At 47.5% G+C, this 13,035-nt stretch overlaps 7 protein-coding genes across 7 annotated transcripts; 1 reads left to right on the top strand and 6 right to left on the bottom strand.

Moving 5' to 3' along the window:
* Positions 1–530: 530 nt before the first annotated feature.
* F5147DRAFT_766355 (uncharacterized protein) lies at positions 531–1,420 on the bottom strand (the record flags this gene model as incomplete). Its single annotated transcript, XM_041440764.1, has 5 exons — positions 531–676; positions 733–829; positions 886–1,074; positions 1,137–1,337; positions 1,397–1,420. 5 exons carry the CDS (start codon positions 1,418–1,420, stop codon positions 531–533), a joined length of 657 nt encoding a protein of 218 aa, XP_041299812.1.
* A 943-nt stretch (positions 1,421–2,363) lies between these two features.
* F5147DRAFT_537031 (uncharacterized protein) lies at positions 2,364–2,699 on the bottom strand (the record flags this gene model as incomplete). The annotated part of the gene is made up of 1 exon (XM_041430175.1): positions 2,364–2,699. A coding segment is annotated over one exon (336 nt), but the record flags the coding sequence as incomplete, so codon positions are not given.
* Positions 2,700–4,734: 2,035 nt separating this feature from the next.
* Positions 4,735–5,052, top strand: F5147DRAFT_562362 (uncharacterized protein; the record flags this gene model as incomplete). The annotated part of the gene is made up of 1 exon (XM_041430614.1): positions 4,735–5,052. One exon carries the CDS (start codon positions 4,735–4,737, stop codon positions 5,050–5,052), a length of 318 nt encoding a protein of 105 aa, XP_041299810.1.
* Positions 5,053–5,433: 381 nt separating this feature from the next.
* On the bottom strand, positions 5,434–6,161 carry F5147DRAFT_661970 (uncharacterized protein). The gene has a single exon (XM_041434747.1). The coding sequence runs from the start codon at positions 6,064–6,066 to the stop codon at positions 5,569–5,571; it is 498 nt and encodes a 165-aa protein (XP_041299809.1). The 5' UTR covers positions 6,067–6,161; the 3' UTR covers positions 5,434–5,568.
* Positions 6,162–7,012: 851 nt separating this feature from the next.
* F5147DRAFT_646941 (uncharacterized protein) lies at positions 7,013–7,534 on the bottom strand (the record flags this gene model as incomplete). The annotated part of the gene is made up of 3 exons (XM_041433162.1): positions 7,013–7,287; positions 7,342–7,420; positions 7,469–7,534. The coding sequence occupies 3 exons, from the start codon at positions 7,532–7,534 to the stop codon at positions 7,013–7,015; spliced, it is 420 nt and encodes a 139-aa protein (XP_041299808.1).
* Positions 7,535–7,836: 302 nt separating this feature from the next.
* On the bottom strand, positions 7,837–8,969 carry F5147DRAFT_831747 (uncharacterized protein). Its single transcript, XM_041443776.1, has 4 exons — positions 8,579–8,969; positions 8,328–8,516; positions 8,180–8,276; positions 7,837–8,123 (listed from the first exon to the last, which is right to left on the bottom strand). Exons 1-4 carry the CDS (start codon positions 8,804–8,806, stop codon positions 7,969–7,971), a joined length of 669 nt encoding a protein of 222 aa, XP_041299807.1. The 5' UTR covers positions 8,807–8,969; the 3' UTR covers positions 7,837–7,968.
* A 1,199-nt stretch (positions 8,970–10,168) lies between these two features.
* Positions 10,169–10,713, bottom strand: F5147DRAFT_766350 (uncharacterized protein; the record flags this gene model as incomplete). The annotated part of the gene is made up of 3 exons (XM_041440763.1): positions 10,169–10,314; positions 10,369–10,465; positions 10,519–10,713. 3 exons carry the CDS (start codon positions 10,711–10,713, stop codon positions 10,169–10,171), a joined length of 438 nt encoding a protein of 145 aa, XP_041299806.1.
* Positions 10,714–13,035: the final 2,322 nt, after the last annotated feature.

Raw genomic sequence — 13,035 nt, 5'->3', positions numbered from 1 at the left:
TACTTACTTTTCCTTTCCTCTTTTTACAGATTGTCCTGTGATGGTTGTATAACGATGTAGCACCGGTGAGCATTGTGCCATAATCCTCTCTTTCTCCCCGAGATGCTTTACAACATACAAGCATATGTCCGATTTTTATGATGGACAAATTGTTCTTCCTGAGGGAACGCATCTGATCGTTGTTACTCTTATCTGACGTTTTATTTTCTAGGTACAGCCTTTGTTGTGCTATTAAAGTAGTGCTTCCTGTATTGTTGCTTCTTAAAAATAGTATGATAAATGTCTTGTCTTATTTTCTGACTGCCAGATGCTTTGCATAACGCGTGTGTACTGAGGTTCTTTCACATTGGTACGATTCAATGTGTTGTGATCAAAATGGTCTTGAAAATTTGATTTGCATAATTGAAAGCCACAGACTACATACATGTACTCGTCTACATTCTGATCGATGATCACCTTTGTGCGGAGCTGGAGGCTATATATTACAACATAGACAAACCACGTGTGAAACAAGGAGCAAACTGGAAACGTTAACCAGCGTGATTGAGGCTTGTCGCATATTTCCACATAGCTTCCATCAAAATTGTCCCAACATTGACAGCGTATGCGACCAGCCAGAGTGCAGTGACGGCGCGGCAGATCATGCTTTGAGAAGAAAAGCCCGCTATCAACATCACTGGGGGTGAAATCCATCAGGGACCAGGGAAAGCACCAGATGACGAAACAACTCACCAAATATGAAACAATTGAGGGAGCAGACAATGAAGACTATAGGCGTGACTATCGACAACAGATACGACAAAACGAAGTAGTCGCCTTGCTTGAGTTGCTGATCATATTTAGGTCAGCCAGTGTCCGAATCAGCATGGCGAAAATAAAACTCACTTCTTGAGTCCAGTGCCAATCGGCGTGCAGCCAACGTATCATGCTCGAGCCAGACGTCAACATCGCGATCATGGAGAACATGAGCGATATAAAGAGCAGACAATAGGGAACGGGCGACGTGTAGTCGAAGTACTCCACAGGAGAGGCCGTGCTGACGAAAACACCGCTTATAGCAAGGAGGACACTTGCCTTGATGAGAGCATGCCAGCATCGGCTTCAGTTCGCGACGGGTGCGGAGTTGGATAGCTTACGGTGGTGATAGTGCTGGTCAGGATGGAGCACAACCTACTCCTAACGGTTTCGAAGGCTTGGTCTGATTGCAGCGACTTCCAATGATCATCAAGATTTGGGCGTCCAAGTGCCAAAAAACAGAGCACCCTCATTACGAGGGACATGGGACGAAGGGCATCGGGGAGGGGTTCAAATGATCTTAAGTCATTAATCGCATATGACTGGAAAAGACGGCGTAATTCAGTCGCAGGGCAAGGATTCATAATTTTTGAAAGTGTACCTGAGTGGAATAGAACGAAGCCATGGCGTGAAATAGTAGAAGAGTGAAGAGGAACTAATGCTCATACTGAGATGCAACCTATTATATAGGATTATTTTTGTAAGAGGAGGTTCCAACGGTTCTGCACATATGTAAGAAAAGTTCTGCATGGGCATCTGCGCATGTACACCAGAACCGAAGTTTCGGTAAATGTCATCCATTTTTGGTTTAGGTCGACAGGGCGCAGGAAGATGCAGATGCTCATCGACTCATCCTATCAAGCGCCCAACTATAGGTACAAGGTAGCATTATGTAAGAGTCCGTGATGCAGTCCGATTCAATCACTGCCACTTGCTTGGCACTGCGTTCACATCACATCGTCGTCCAATTCTGAGATTTTGACAGAAGAGTGAAGAGAGACTAATGGTCATAGTGAGAACAGGGAGATGCAACTTTTATACAATCTCAGAATTGGACGACGATGTGATGTGAACGCAGTGCCAAGCAAGTGGCAGTGATTGAATCGGACTGCATCACGGACTCTTACATAATGCTACCTTGTACCTATAGTTGGGCGCTTGATAGGATGAGTCGATGAGCATCTGCATCTTCCTGCGCCCTGTCGACCTAAACCAAAAATGGATGACATTTACCGAAACTTCGGTTCTGGTGTACACTGTGCGCAGAGGCCCATGCAGAACTTTTCTTACATATGTGCAGAACTGTTCTCGATCCATCAGTAAATTCACAAACTCCTTAGCGTCCTTTTTCGCCACTTGTCACGAAAATCTTCAACATGTTGCCGCTTATTATTCTTATGCACTTGTCATTTTTCTTTCACAAGCACTCACAAGTAAATGTGTGATTCACAAGTGCCCACAAGTGCAACAAGCGCCAAAAGCAAGGAAGACTAAAGTGTGTCGTAGATTACAAGTAGATAAAATTTTACTATGAATAACTACTCCTCGAACATTTGCGAATGGTCTCTGTACCAGACCTCGTATTCTCTGTCCATCCACGGAGGAGCATCATGTTCAGGGCGTTCCCCTGTGTATTGAATCGAGAGACATTGCCAAGTGACATTGCCAAGTTGTGTGGCGTCGATGACCTTGTGCAAATCCTTGTGATCCGCGAATGGAGGGTGGTCGTCGTGTTTCAACAGCTGCACAGCCATTAAGTCGAGTAATAAGTCTGTAGCTTTGTTAGACATATGGCTTTGTTTGAAAACAAACTCTGCCGTTGCAAATTCAATATCGTTATGATACGGGCTCCAGTCGTGAGGAGACTTCGGTGGGACAGGAGTTGGTGGTGTGCCAGGGGGCAGAAACACGCCGTCAGCTGTGCATGGTCGTCCTAAGAGCGTGTCAGAATCAGAACACGTGAAAAGCGCAGATTGAAAGGTACTTACCATTGAGGAGCGAGTGATACGTACGATAGTAACGCTTGCTCGCATCAGTGAATTCTGAGTCTGGATCCTCATCGTCAGCCATTGGACCAGGTGGTGATCGGGGAGGCGAGAAATCAGGAGGGGGTGGCGAGAAATCAGGGGGGGGTGGCAGGAAATCAGGAGGAGGTGACTGAGGTGGAGATGGAAGCTGTTGCGGTTGGGGAAGATCCAGAGCAGGTGCAACGGGATGGGACACGTGCATGTGTTGAGTGCGGCCAGAGATGTTTCGAAACCAGCGCATACAACCTGGAGATAGGCATGAAAACTGAAGGGCACGGTGAGTAGGCCGGTTTCTGCGCATCATATGAGTAGTGTTGATGCAACGTATGGACCTAGTGAAGGTTTAAAACCAGCCGCTAATATTGAAGAAAAAATCACCCTTGCAAAGGTGCCGTTGGAACGAAAATGTGCACTACCCCAGAAAGGGTTTGTTAAAATGGACAGTTATGTCATCGCACCACCGGAAAAGTTCTGGTGAACATTGATGACGGTCACCCCACCACAGGAAAGGTTCTGGTGAACATTCCCTAGGCTATTAGACGTCATTATATCACCGGAAAGGTTCTGGTAAACATTGATACTCACCGTACTTAAGGTATTTCAATCCGGGACATGTCATTTTGTTGAGCACATTGTGCCGAAAAGCGCTGGCGAATATTGATGCTCCGGATGTTGCAATCGACCCTCAATTCAATACGTTAAGAAATATTATTCAGAGTCAGCTTTGGCTACAAATTTTAGAGTGACGAAACTCACCTTCAACTTGGTAACCCACTGCCTTCAATTTTCATCAGCCTACAAAACCGTCTATCGATAGAATGTCTCAACCTGACGCAGTTACAACGCGCATGGGGACTCGACCTAAGAACGCAACTCAGCATCCCGGGCGCATTTTAATCAATAGTCGTGGAAAGAAGCGTACCACTGCTGAGAAGGCCGCTGACGACCAACGTGAAAGGGAGGCAAAGGAGGCAAGTGAAAAAGCTGTACAAGAAAGTTATCAGCGTATTGCTACTTTGCAGGCACAGATGCAGGCTGACCAAGATGCTATGCGTGTTGACGCACCTAAGCCTAAGCGTCCTCGTGCACGCCCGGTGGGGAAGGCTGCAAAGGACTTGAAGACCTCTGACTCGACTATGGATGATAGGCAGGCAGGAGCAAAAATCGTCGCCGATAAGCCTCTTGTCACCAAAGGCAGGGGTCGCGTGGGTGGAGCTAAAAGGTTAGCAGCTGATGCTAGCGTCGAAAATCCTGCAAGTGAGGATGAGGATGGGGAGCCGGTCCAAACCAAAAAGAAGAAGAAACTGGCGGTGAGAGAAGCAATTCAAGCAGTATTAAATGCTGGCATCGTTATCGACTCAACAAAGGCACGTGATGGAGAAGTTCAGAAGACGTCTGATGTGTGAGTTTGTTTATCTATCAGTAACTATGATGATGCTTCTTTTGGATTCCACACACGGTTGAAGCTGATGGGCCTGTCCTTGCCGTTGTACGTTTTGTTTTCAAACGTGATTTAAATCTGTCATTTATTTTTCTAGACCCTCCAGCGGCTGTCAGAGTGGCGCAATACCTTTAGCAATGTGGCTCTTGCCGTGCTCGCCAACTTCATGACCTCACAAGATGACCTCAAGACTGACGAGGACCGCAAAGATTTTGCATCGGCCTTACTCGACAAGTTCACCTTTTTATTTGGGGACATCGCGGAGGACGGAGAGGTCTCCAACTCGTTCCAGTCTGACCTTATTGTACAGGTTCTCGTGCAGCACAAGTGTGCCACGTCCGGCGCTGTCAACCTGCCGGGAACAAACGATACAGTGCTGGGGCACTCGAAGGGCGCTCTTAGTCTTGCCACGGCAGCAGCACATGTTTTCTACCCTCTCATACAGCTGACTTAACTTACCCTGTATTTCAGATGGAACGCGCCATCAGGCTTTTCGTCAATGGACACATGCTCCTAGGAGACATCGACACCTCTGGCAATGGTCGAGGCAACAAGACCCCGCTCGACGTCAATCCATCCACAGGCAACCAGAGCAGCGTCCCCTTGGTATTTTCAGAAGCCAATTGGGGTGCGCACACGAGGGCTTACATGGCGTCTATCACACACTTGCCAGACTCGGTCCTTATCCGAAACTCTGAGCTTGCGCAGAGCCTCGCCACGAAGAGGCGTGGCGGCGCGCGGATGGATGTGGACGAAGAATCTGGGGATGAGCGAGCGTTCATTTTCTAGAGGTAATGTCCTTCACTCTTGTAGTTTATTTTGCAACTGACTAGGAGCTTCGACGCTGCTAGTACCTTCAAGGTTATTCATGCTATGTTCCCTGGTCTTTTTTACATGCTGTCTCGTTGCCGCCTCCATTTCCTTTGTTGCGCTCGTTATGTCTCGTTGCCGCCTCCATTTGTCGCGCTCGTTATGTCTCATTGCCGCCTCCATTTGTCGCGCTCGTTATGTCTCGTTGCCGCCTCCGTTTGCTTTGTCGCGCTCGTTATTAATCTACTTGCTAGTCCTTATTTTTCTCCTTGTTTAACCTTTTATCTACTTAATCCTCTTGTCCGGTTGAAATGCAATTCTTTTTCCTGGTAACAAGTGTGAACAAGTGTGAAAAAGTGTATATACTGTAGAGATACGACACTAGGTTCGTCACAGGTCACAGCCCTTAACGAATCGAATCTATTTGGTGTGACTGTCACATGAATTTTTGGTGGGACGAAGCTAATTTGTGACATATGGGAAAAAAAACATAGGTTATGCGCTAATGGGACCAGAAATCATCATACATCGAATTTGCAATGCGTCTACGCTTTCCACACCTGTAATCAACCTTCGGAACACTATTCGAGCCACTCTCCACATCTTTGGCAGTAATGTCACCCACATCATAGACTTCGGAGTGGTTTGAACACAGAAGTCCGCCATCTGCATCGATACGGCAGTCAGAACGGACGTGTTCACCCCCGGAAGCCATATGATCAAGGAGTGCATCCATTGGCACGTCACTGGCATCGAGGTCATGCTCGCTAGCATCGTCGAAGGGGGATTCGGCTCCGGTAGTATCAGTGGCCTCGTTCTCTGACTCGGAGTTTGTTGCCTGGTCAACGCTGACAGTCTTGTACTGAGCAGTAGCAATCCTCGTCCATCCAGCTGGATCATTCTTCTGAACAAATTCCACTCGTTACCAGTCAGCGCTATGCGAGGCGAATCCATGACAGACTGAAGCAAGTTGCTTGAATCACGAAGCAGCATGTCAGATGGTTGCAAACGGCGTTGCGAGCGGCGAAGCACTACGATCCGCAGGCGAATCTATTTGGGTAAGGTCACAGGTCACCTGACCATTCGAACCTGTAAGACTAAGCGTGACATCGTCACGGGCTGCACGTGACGAACCTAGTGTCGTATCTCTACAGTAGTGTGAACAAGCTAAAAATAAGTGCGACATAAGGGGATTGTAATGTAGCTCGTTCTAAAAATAAGTGCAAAAAGTGTAGGACAAATGAAAAAAAGTGCGAAAATGCTCAAATCAAGAGGAAGGGATCTTCTTGGCAGCTTGTTGCTCCTTGTGACAAGGAGGTGTTCTGGTTCTTGTCCGCTCTTGGGTGAGAAAAATAAGAGCTTAAAAGGAAATTAAGCAATTCGTGAATTTACTGATGTCGGACTGCCTCGCGGACTCTTACATAATGCTACCTTCAAAGAATTCCTATAAGCACCTAGTTTGTGCGCTTGATAGGACGTGTGAAAGCTTATAGAGAAACCTCAAGTGTAGAACGTGCACACGCTTTTCGCAAAAGCACCCGGCAATCAGAAAACACCAGCGGTACCATCCATACATTTGCACTCATTCTTACCTTCCAAGTCATTATCTTCCAGGTCAGGAATCCTGAGAATATGATGTCACTGATGCCCTCCGTCATGAGATTACACGACTACAAGCTATTTGCTGGTCCGGAATGAAGATCGGATATAACCAGGTAGCCTAATAGGCCTGACGGACTTCGAACCTTTTACGATTGCCTGAGCCTAATCAGTCGAAGAGCCTAGCTCTCCGTAGTCGCAGGTCGGTGGGCGAGAGCAGTCTCAATAAAGTTGTCCATTAATAATAATACTCATACTCGTTCTTTTTATCACGAGGTTGCGATCCATCAAAGCGACTAGAAAAAATGACTATGGATATACAGTATCGCTTCGATCCCAATCAACTATGGGAAGAACTACCGCCCCCGCCTTCATAAGGCGAACCGTTTCCAGGAAGCCCACGAGTCTCTAAACTTTCCCATCTAGCGCTTCCTGGATCATCGAAATCATGATGCTCTCCAAACTCCGGCGCCTCGTCGAGGGACTCGTCGTCGTCGTCCCAAGCGAAGCTTGCCAGCCGCCATGTCTGCCCTTGAATGGGATGCGCGGAGACCCCATCTGTCCGCCGCTCGGGAGACTGAGTAAGGAAGTCGGCGATCCCGACGACGTGGAAGGCTACACTCCAACGTTGACTCCACTCGGAGACACAAGGGACTCGTCACGACCTACCTTTCCGAATGACGATACTTTCCATCCTCGAGTCGGCGACGGTCTCTAATGAGCCATCACTCGTAACATGCATCACTAACTGATTCTCATCTTCATTTTCCGTTCATCTGCATCAGTTAGTACTTACTTTTCCTTTCCTCTTTTTACAGATTGTCTTGTGATGGTTGTATAATAATGTAGCACCGGTGAGCATTCTGCCATAATCTCCCCTTTCTCCCCGAGATGCTTTACAACATACAATCATATATCCGAATTTTACGATGGACAAATTGTTCTTCCTGAGGGAACGCATCTGATTGTCGTTGACTCTTATCTGACGTTTCATTTTCTAGGTACTACAGCCTTCGTTGTGCTATTATGTAAAGTAGTACTTCCTGTAATGTTGCTAAATAGTATGATAAATGGCTTGTCTTGCTTTCTGACTGCCGGATGCTTTTGCGCGAAGCGTGTGTACTGAGGTCTTCTATAAGCTTTCACATCGACACGATTCGATGTGTTGTGAAACGGTCTTGAAAAATTGATTTGCATAATTGAAAGCCCCAGACTACATACATCAAATCCGAATACATTTGTGTGCCACATCAGGTTGTATACAACATAGACAAACCGCAGGTGAAATGAGGAAAACTACTGGCGATCTCCAGCGTGATTGAGGCTTGTCGCGTATTTCCACATAGCTTCCATCATAATTGTCCCAACATTGACGGCGTATGCGACCAGCCAGAGCGCAGTGACGGCGCGGCAGATCATGCTTTGAGAAGAAAAGCCTGCTATCAACATCGCTGGGGGTGAAATCCGTGAGGGACCAGGGAAAGCACTAGATGACGGAACAACTCACCAAATATGAAACAATTGAGGGAGCAGACAATGAAGACTATAGGCGTGACTATCGACAACAGGTAGGACAAGATGAAATAGTCGCCTTGCTTGAGTTGCTGATTGTATAAGTCAGCCGGGGTAATCAGTATGGCTAGAATCAAACTTACTTCTTGGGTCCAGTAGCGATCGGTGTGTAGCCAACGTATCATGCTCGAGCCAGACGTCAGCATCGCGATCATGGCGAACATGAGCGATATAAAGAGCAGACAATAGGGAACGGGCGATGTGTAGTCGAAGTACGACACAGGAGAACCCGTGCTGACGAAAACACCGCTTATAGCGAGGAGGACACTCGCCTTTATGAGAGCATGTCAGCGTCGGCTTCAGTCCGCGACGGGCGCGAAGTTGGATAGCTTACGGTAGTGATAGTACTGGCCAAGATGGAGCATAACCTGCTCCTAACGGTTTCGAAGGCTTGATCTGATTGCAGCGACTTCCAATGATCACCAAGATCTGGGCGTCCAAGTGCCAAAAAACAAAGTACCCTCTTTAAGAAGGACGCGCGATGAAGGGCATCGGGGAGGGGTTGTTCTTCGGCAGATGCTCTGTCGTCATATAACTGGAAAGGTCGGCGTGATTGAGTCATACGGCAAGGATTCCTAAGTTTTGAAAGCGTGCCTGAGTAGAATAGAATGAGGCCATGGTGTGAAATAGGAGAGTGAAGAGAGACTAGTAATGCTCATGCTGAGAAGGGAGATGCAACCTATTATATACCCATTCTCATAGCAGCAGGAGATGTACACAAGGACATCATGATAGAGCCCAATATTTCTATCATCCATCCCAAACCGAATCCATGTATTCGATTCAAAGATACCAAGAGTAGACCATGGATTTAGGGCAGGTCGAGTTTTACATTTATGCTTGTTAAAGGGATTCCGGAACATTCACTTAGTGACCGGTAGTACGGTACCACCACTTGGAGTCTTTTTTGGGAATGGCTTCCTTTCTACAGGTTTGGTCGCCAAACAATGTGCCGCGTTCTGTCGTAATGGAGTGGCTGTGGAGTTGACTTCTGGTCCGGTGCGCGTTCCTACTACTGTCGACGGTTGGTATCATTCTCGACAATCATTTTGCCCCGTCTATCTGGATGGGTGACTTGGCCCACGGTGATAGGCTCGCATTCGTAAATTTTGCGAAGTTCGATTTATTCGGCCTTCGGAGAATCTTACAGTCTTACTTCGTACTCCGCTCCGAGGCTAATACAGGTCTACTTGGAAAATTTTCCGTGCGGAGAGGTGCCTGAACTGACGGAACCTTAAAATTGTAGCCATGACCTGATCGACCCGGATGAGGCCGGTGAGGGGTCAATATAATTTCAGGGATGATTTCGACGCCATTCTTGACAACCTTGGAGAAACATCAAACACTGCGAGTGGCATCGCGGCACATATCCAGATGGATGCATCAGCAAGATGCAAACCTGTGCAGTCAAAAGCAACCAAGGTCAGAAAACTGTCTCGTTGGTCAGCACCCTTTGTCAGTTGTGATGATAGTACCTGGACAGAGCCTGTGGAACAGAACCTTAGCATTTCACTCAAAAATATAACAGCGACTCAATCCTTATTGTCTACCAAAACTGAAATATGCCCTGTGAGGATCTGCCTCAGATATACGAAAGCTTGCCTTGAATGCAGGCAGCACAGAAGCAATAAAGATGTTTAGTATTATCATATCTAATCCATGTCTTGTGGTACAGGGTCTTGAGAATATAAGATCACCGATTGCCCTCTATCATGGGATGGCACGACTAAAAAGGTCTGCTGAAGTCTGGTCACAAATGAAGATCAAATGTAACAAGGCCTGACGCTAACAGCAGACTTCGAACCTGTTATCCGCTACTACTGGTACGATTATGATGGGAAAAAAAGAAAAGGAAATGTCAAACATTCAACAATCAGGGAGGCTAACGCGGGTGAAACAAGGAGCAAACTGGAAACTACTGATGTTATCCAGTGTGATTGAGGCTTGTCGCATACTTCCACATAGCTTCCATCAATATTGTCCCAACGTTGACAGCGTACGTGACCAGCCAGAGCGCAGTGACGGCGCGGTAGATCATGCTCTGAGAAGAAAAGCCTGCTATCATCATCGCTGGGTGGAATGCATGAGGGACCAGAGAAAGCCTCGATTGATGGAACAACTCACCAAATATGAAACAATGTAGGGACAAAGCAACAAAGGATATAGGCGTGACTATCGACAATAGGTAGGACAAGACGAAGAAGCCACCTTGCTTGAGTTGCTGATCATATTTAGGTCAGCCAGGGTAATCAGTATGGAGAGAATAAGACTTACTTCTCGAATCCAGTGTCGATCGGCGTGCAGCCAACGTATCATACTCGAGCCAGAAGTCATCATCGCGATCATGGTGAGCATGAGGGATGTAAAGAGCAAACAATAGGGAACGGGCGATGTGTAGTCGAAGGATGACACAGGAGAATCCGTGCTGACAAAAACACCGCTTATAGCGAGGAGCACACTTGCCTTCATAAGAGCATGTCAGTGTCAGCTTCAGTCTGCGACGGGCGCGAAGTTGAATAGCTTATTGCGGTGACAGTGCTGGCCAGGATAGAGCACGACCTGTTCCTAACAGTTTCGAGAGCTTGATCTGATTACAGCGATTTCCAAAAGTCATCGATATTTGGGCGTCCAAGCGCCAAAAAGCAGAGTAGCATCATCAAGAAGGACGTGCGATGAAGGGCTTCGGGGAGGGATTGTTCCTCGGCAGATGCTCTATTGTCAGCGGTGACGTATGACTGGAAAGGTCGGCGTAATTGAGTCAGCGGCCATGGCAGGGACTCGGATTCCTAAATTTTGAAAGTGTACCTGAGTAGAATAGAATGAGGCCATGGCGTGAAACAGGAGAAGAGAAACTGATGCTCATACTGAGAACAGGGAGATGCAACCTATTATAGAGGAACGGCGGAAGGATAGGGACAGGGATTGTGTATTACTTATTTTCTAGTGGCCACTGAATTCAACGTTGTCAAATTATGTAAACACTGACAAAACATGACACGAACCCATTTTAGGATTTGTAGACGTGCAGTTCAGGCTTCGAAAATGGGTTCGCGTCATGTTTTTATTAGAGCTAGACAGTGCGTTAGCCTCAGTCGTAATGGAACAGACTGATATATTATGATATACCTAGACAGTGCGTTAGCTATAAATGTCCGTTAATGTCTAGGTATATCTCGGATATGCAAAGAGCTCACCCTCAGTCGTAATGGAACAGACTGAGGGGAGAATATGAAGCACGACAGTCTATATACAATGGTTCGTATTCCAACAGTTCGACTCTGCTAGGCGCATCATGTCGTGTCACGTGCGAAGCACTAACACTCCTCCTCGACGCGATAAGCATCAACTCCTCCTCGATTTCTCACTGTAGACCCAGGCATGCGCGTAGACGTTCAAAATCCTTACGTGGGAGAGCTTTAGTGAAGATGTTGGCCGCATTATTCATAGATTTAACATAATGAAGTTTGATTTGTCCGCGAGCCACGCGTTCCCGGATAGAGTGCACGCTGATGTCGATGTGTTTTACTTTTGAATGATACAACACGTCTTCGGAGAGGGTGATACCTCCGGTGTTGTCGCAAAGGAGGGGAGTGGCGGAAGGCTGAGTGAATTCGAGCTTGCAAAGCAAGGTACGGAGCCATGCAACTTCTTTAGATGCTTCAGACGCAGCGACGTACTCGGCCTCGCACGTAGACAAAGAGATTGTCTTCTGTTGGCGAGCACTCCAAGTAATGAGGCCACTTCCGAGGGTAAAACAATAGCCGCTGACGGATTGTTGTGTATCGGGACAGTTGGCGAAGTCGCTGTCAGTGAACCCTAGAAAATGAGCAGGATGTTCTCCCCCGAGAACGAGCTTCAAGTCCCAAGTACCTTTAAGATAGCGCACAACTCGTTTGGTGGCGTCCCAATGGACGGGTCCATAACAGTCGAGGTGACGGCAGAGTTGTTGGACAGAATGGGCAATGTCCGGGCGAGTACCAACGGCGAGATACATTAGTGATCCCACTAACAACCGGTAAGGTGTGTGAGACATAAGCTCTCGTTGATCGTCAGTGGAGGGAGCATGGTTGCGACGGGAGAGGTGTAAGCCAGCCTCCATTGGAGTGGAGACAGGGATGGCATCTTTTAAGCCGAATTGAGTAACGACTCTGTCGATGAGCACTGTTTGAGATAGGCTGATGGTGTGTGCGGCTTGGTCCCGTTCGAGGGCGATGCCAAGGCAGAATCGGGCTTCTCCAAGGTCTGAAACGATCCATTTCGTACGCAGTTGATCCTTGAAGTGCGTAATTGCACCCTTAGAGCTCCCAACAGTGAGAAAATCGTCAATGTGGATCGCGACGAGGAGAATTCCTACAGATGTCCATTGATAGTAGATGCAGTGTTCACATTTGAGGTGCGCGAATCCCCAGGAAATCATGGCATCATTCATCGTCCGGTTCCATACGAGTCCCCCCTGCTTCATACCATATAACCCCTTCTGTAGTTCCCATAGCCAGTCTTCCTTCCCTTCCTCTTTAAACCCCTCCGGTTGCTCCATGTAACAGACCTCGTCAGCTTCGAGAAGTCCGTGAAGGAAGGCTGTCTTGATGTCGAGTTGATCGATCTCCCAGTCTGAGGCGGCTCCTAGGTGAGTAAGGATTCGGAAGGATTCGAGGCGGGCTGTTGGCGCAGAAGTTTTCGTGTAGTCCTGGCCCCAGACGGCAGAGTACCCTTGGCACACATAGCATGCCTTGAAATGCACGGGCTTACTGTGCTGGTCACGCTTAAGTTTAAATACAGGGCGGCCGCACA

The sequence above is a fragment of the Suillus discolor genome (assembly GCF_016758755.1).
Source record: "Suillus discolor strain FC423 chromosome Unknown F5147scaffold_1, whole genome shotgun sequence".
NCBI classification, from domain to species: Eukaryota; Fungi; Basidiomycota; class Agaricomycetes; order Boletales; family Suillaceae; genus Suillus; species Suillus discolor.
Note: the sequence above shows the minus strand (reverse complement) of the source record. Positions and strands in the feature narration are given on the sequence as shown.

Coding starts and splice junctions, on each gene's coding strand:
- F5147DRAFT_661970 (XM_041434747.1), bottom strand. CDS start 6,066: ATGCTGCTTCGTGATTCAAGCAACTTGCTTCAGTCTGTCATGGATTCG.
- F5147DRAFT_831747 (XM_041443776.1), bottom strand. CDS start 8,806: ATGACTCAATCACGCCGACCTTTCCAGTTATATGACGACAGAGCATCT. Junction 8,277..8,327: donor ATCGCTACTGGACCCAAGAA/GTAAGTTTGATT, acceptor TTATACAATCAG/CAACTCAAGCAAGGCGACTA. Junction 8,124..8,179: donor CCTCAATTGTTTCATATTTG/GTGAGTTGTTCC, acceptor TTTCACCCCCAG/CGATGTTGATAGCAGGCTTT.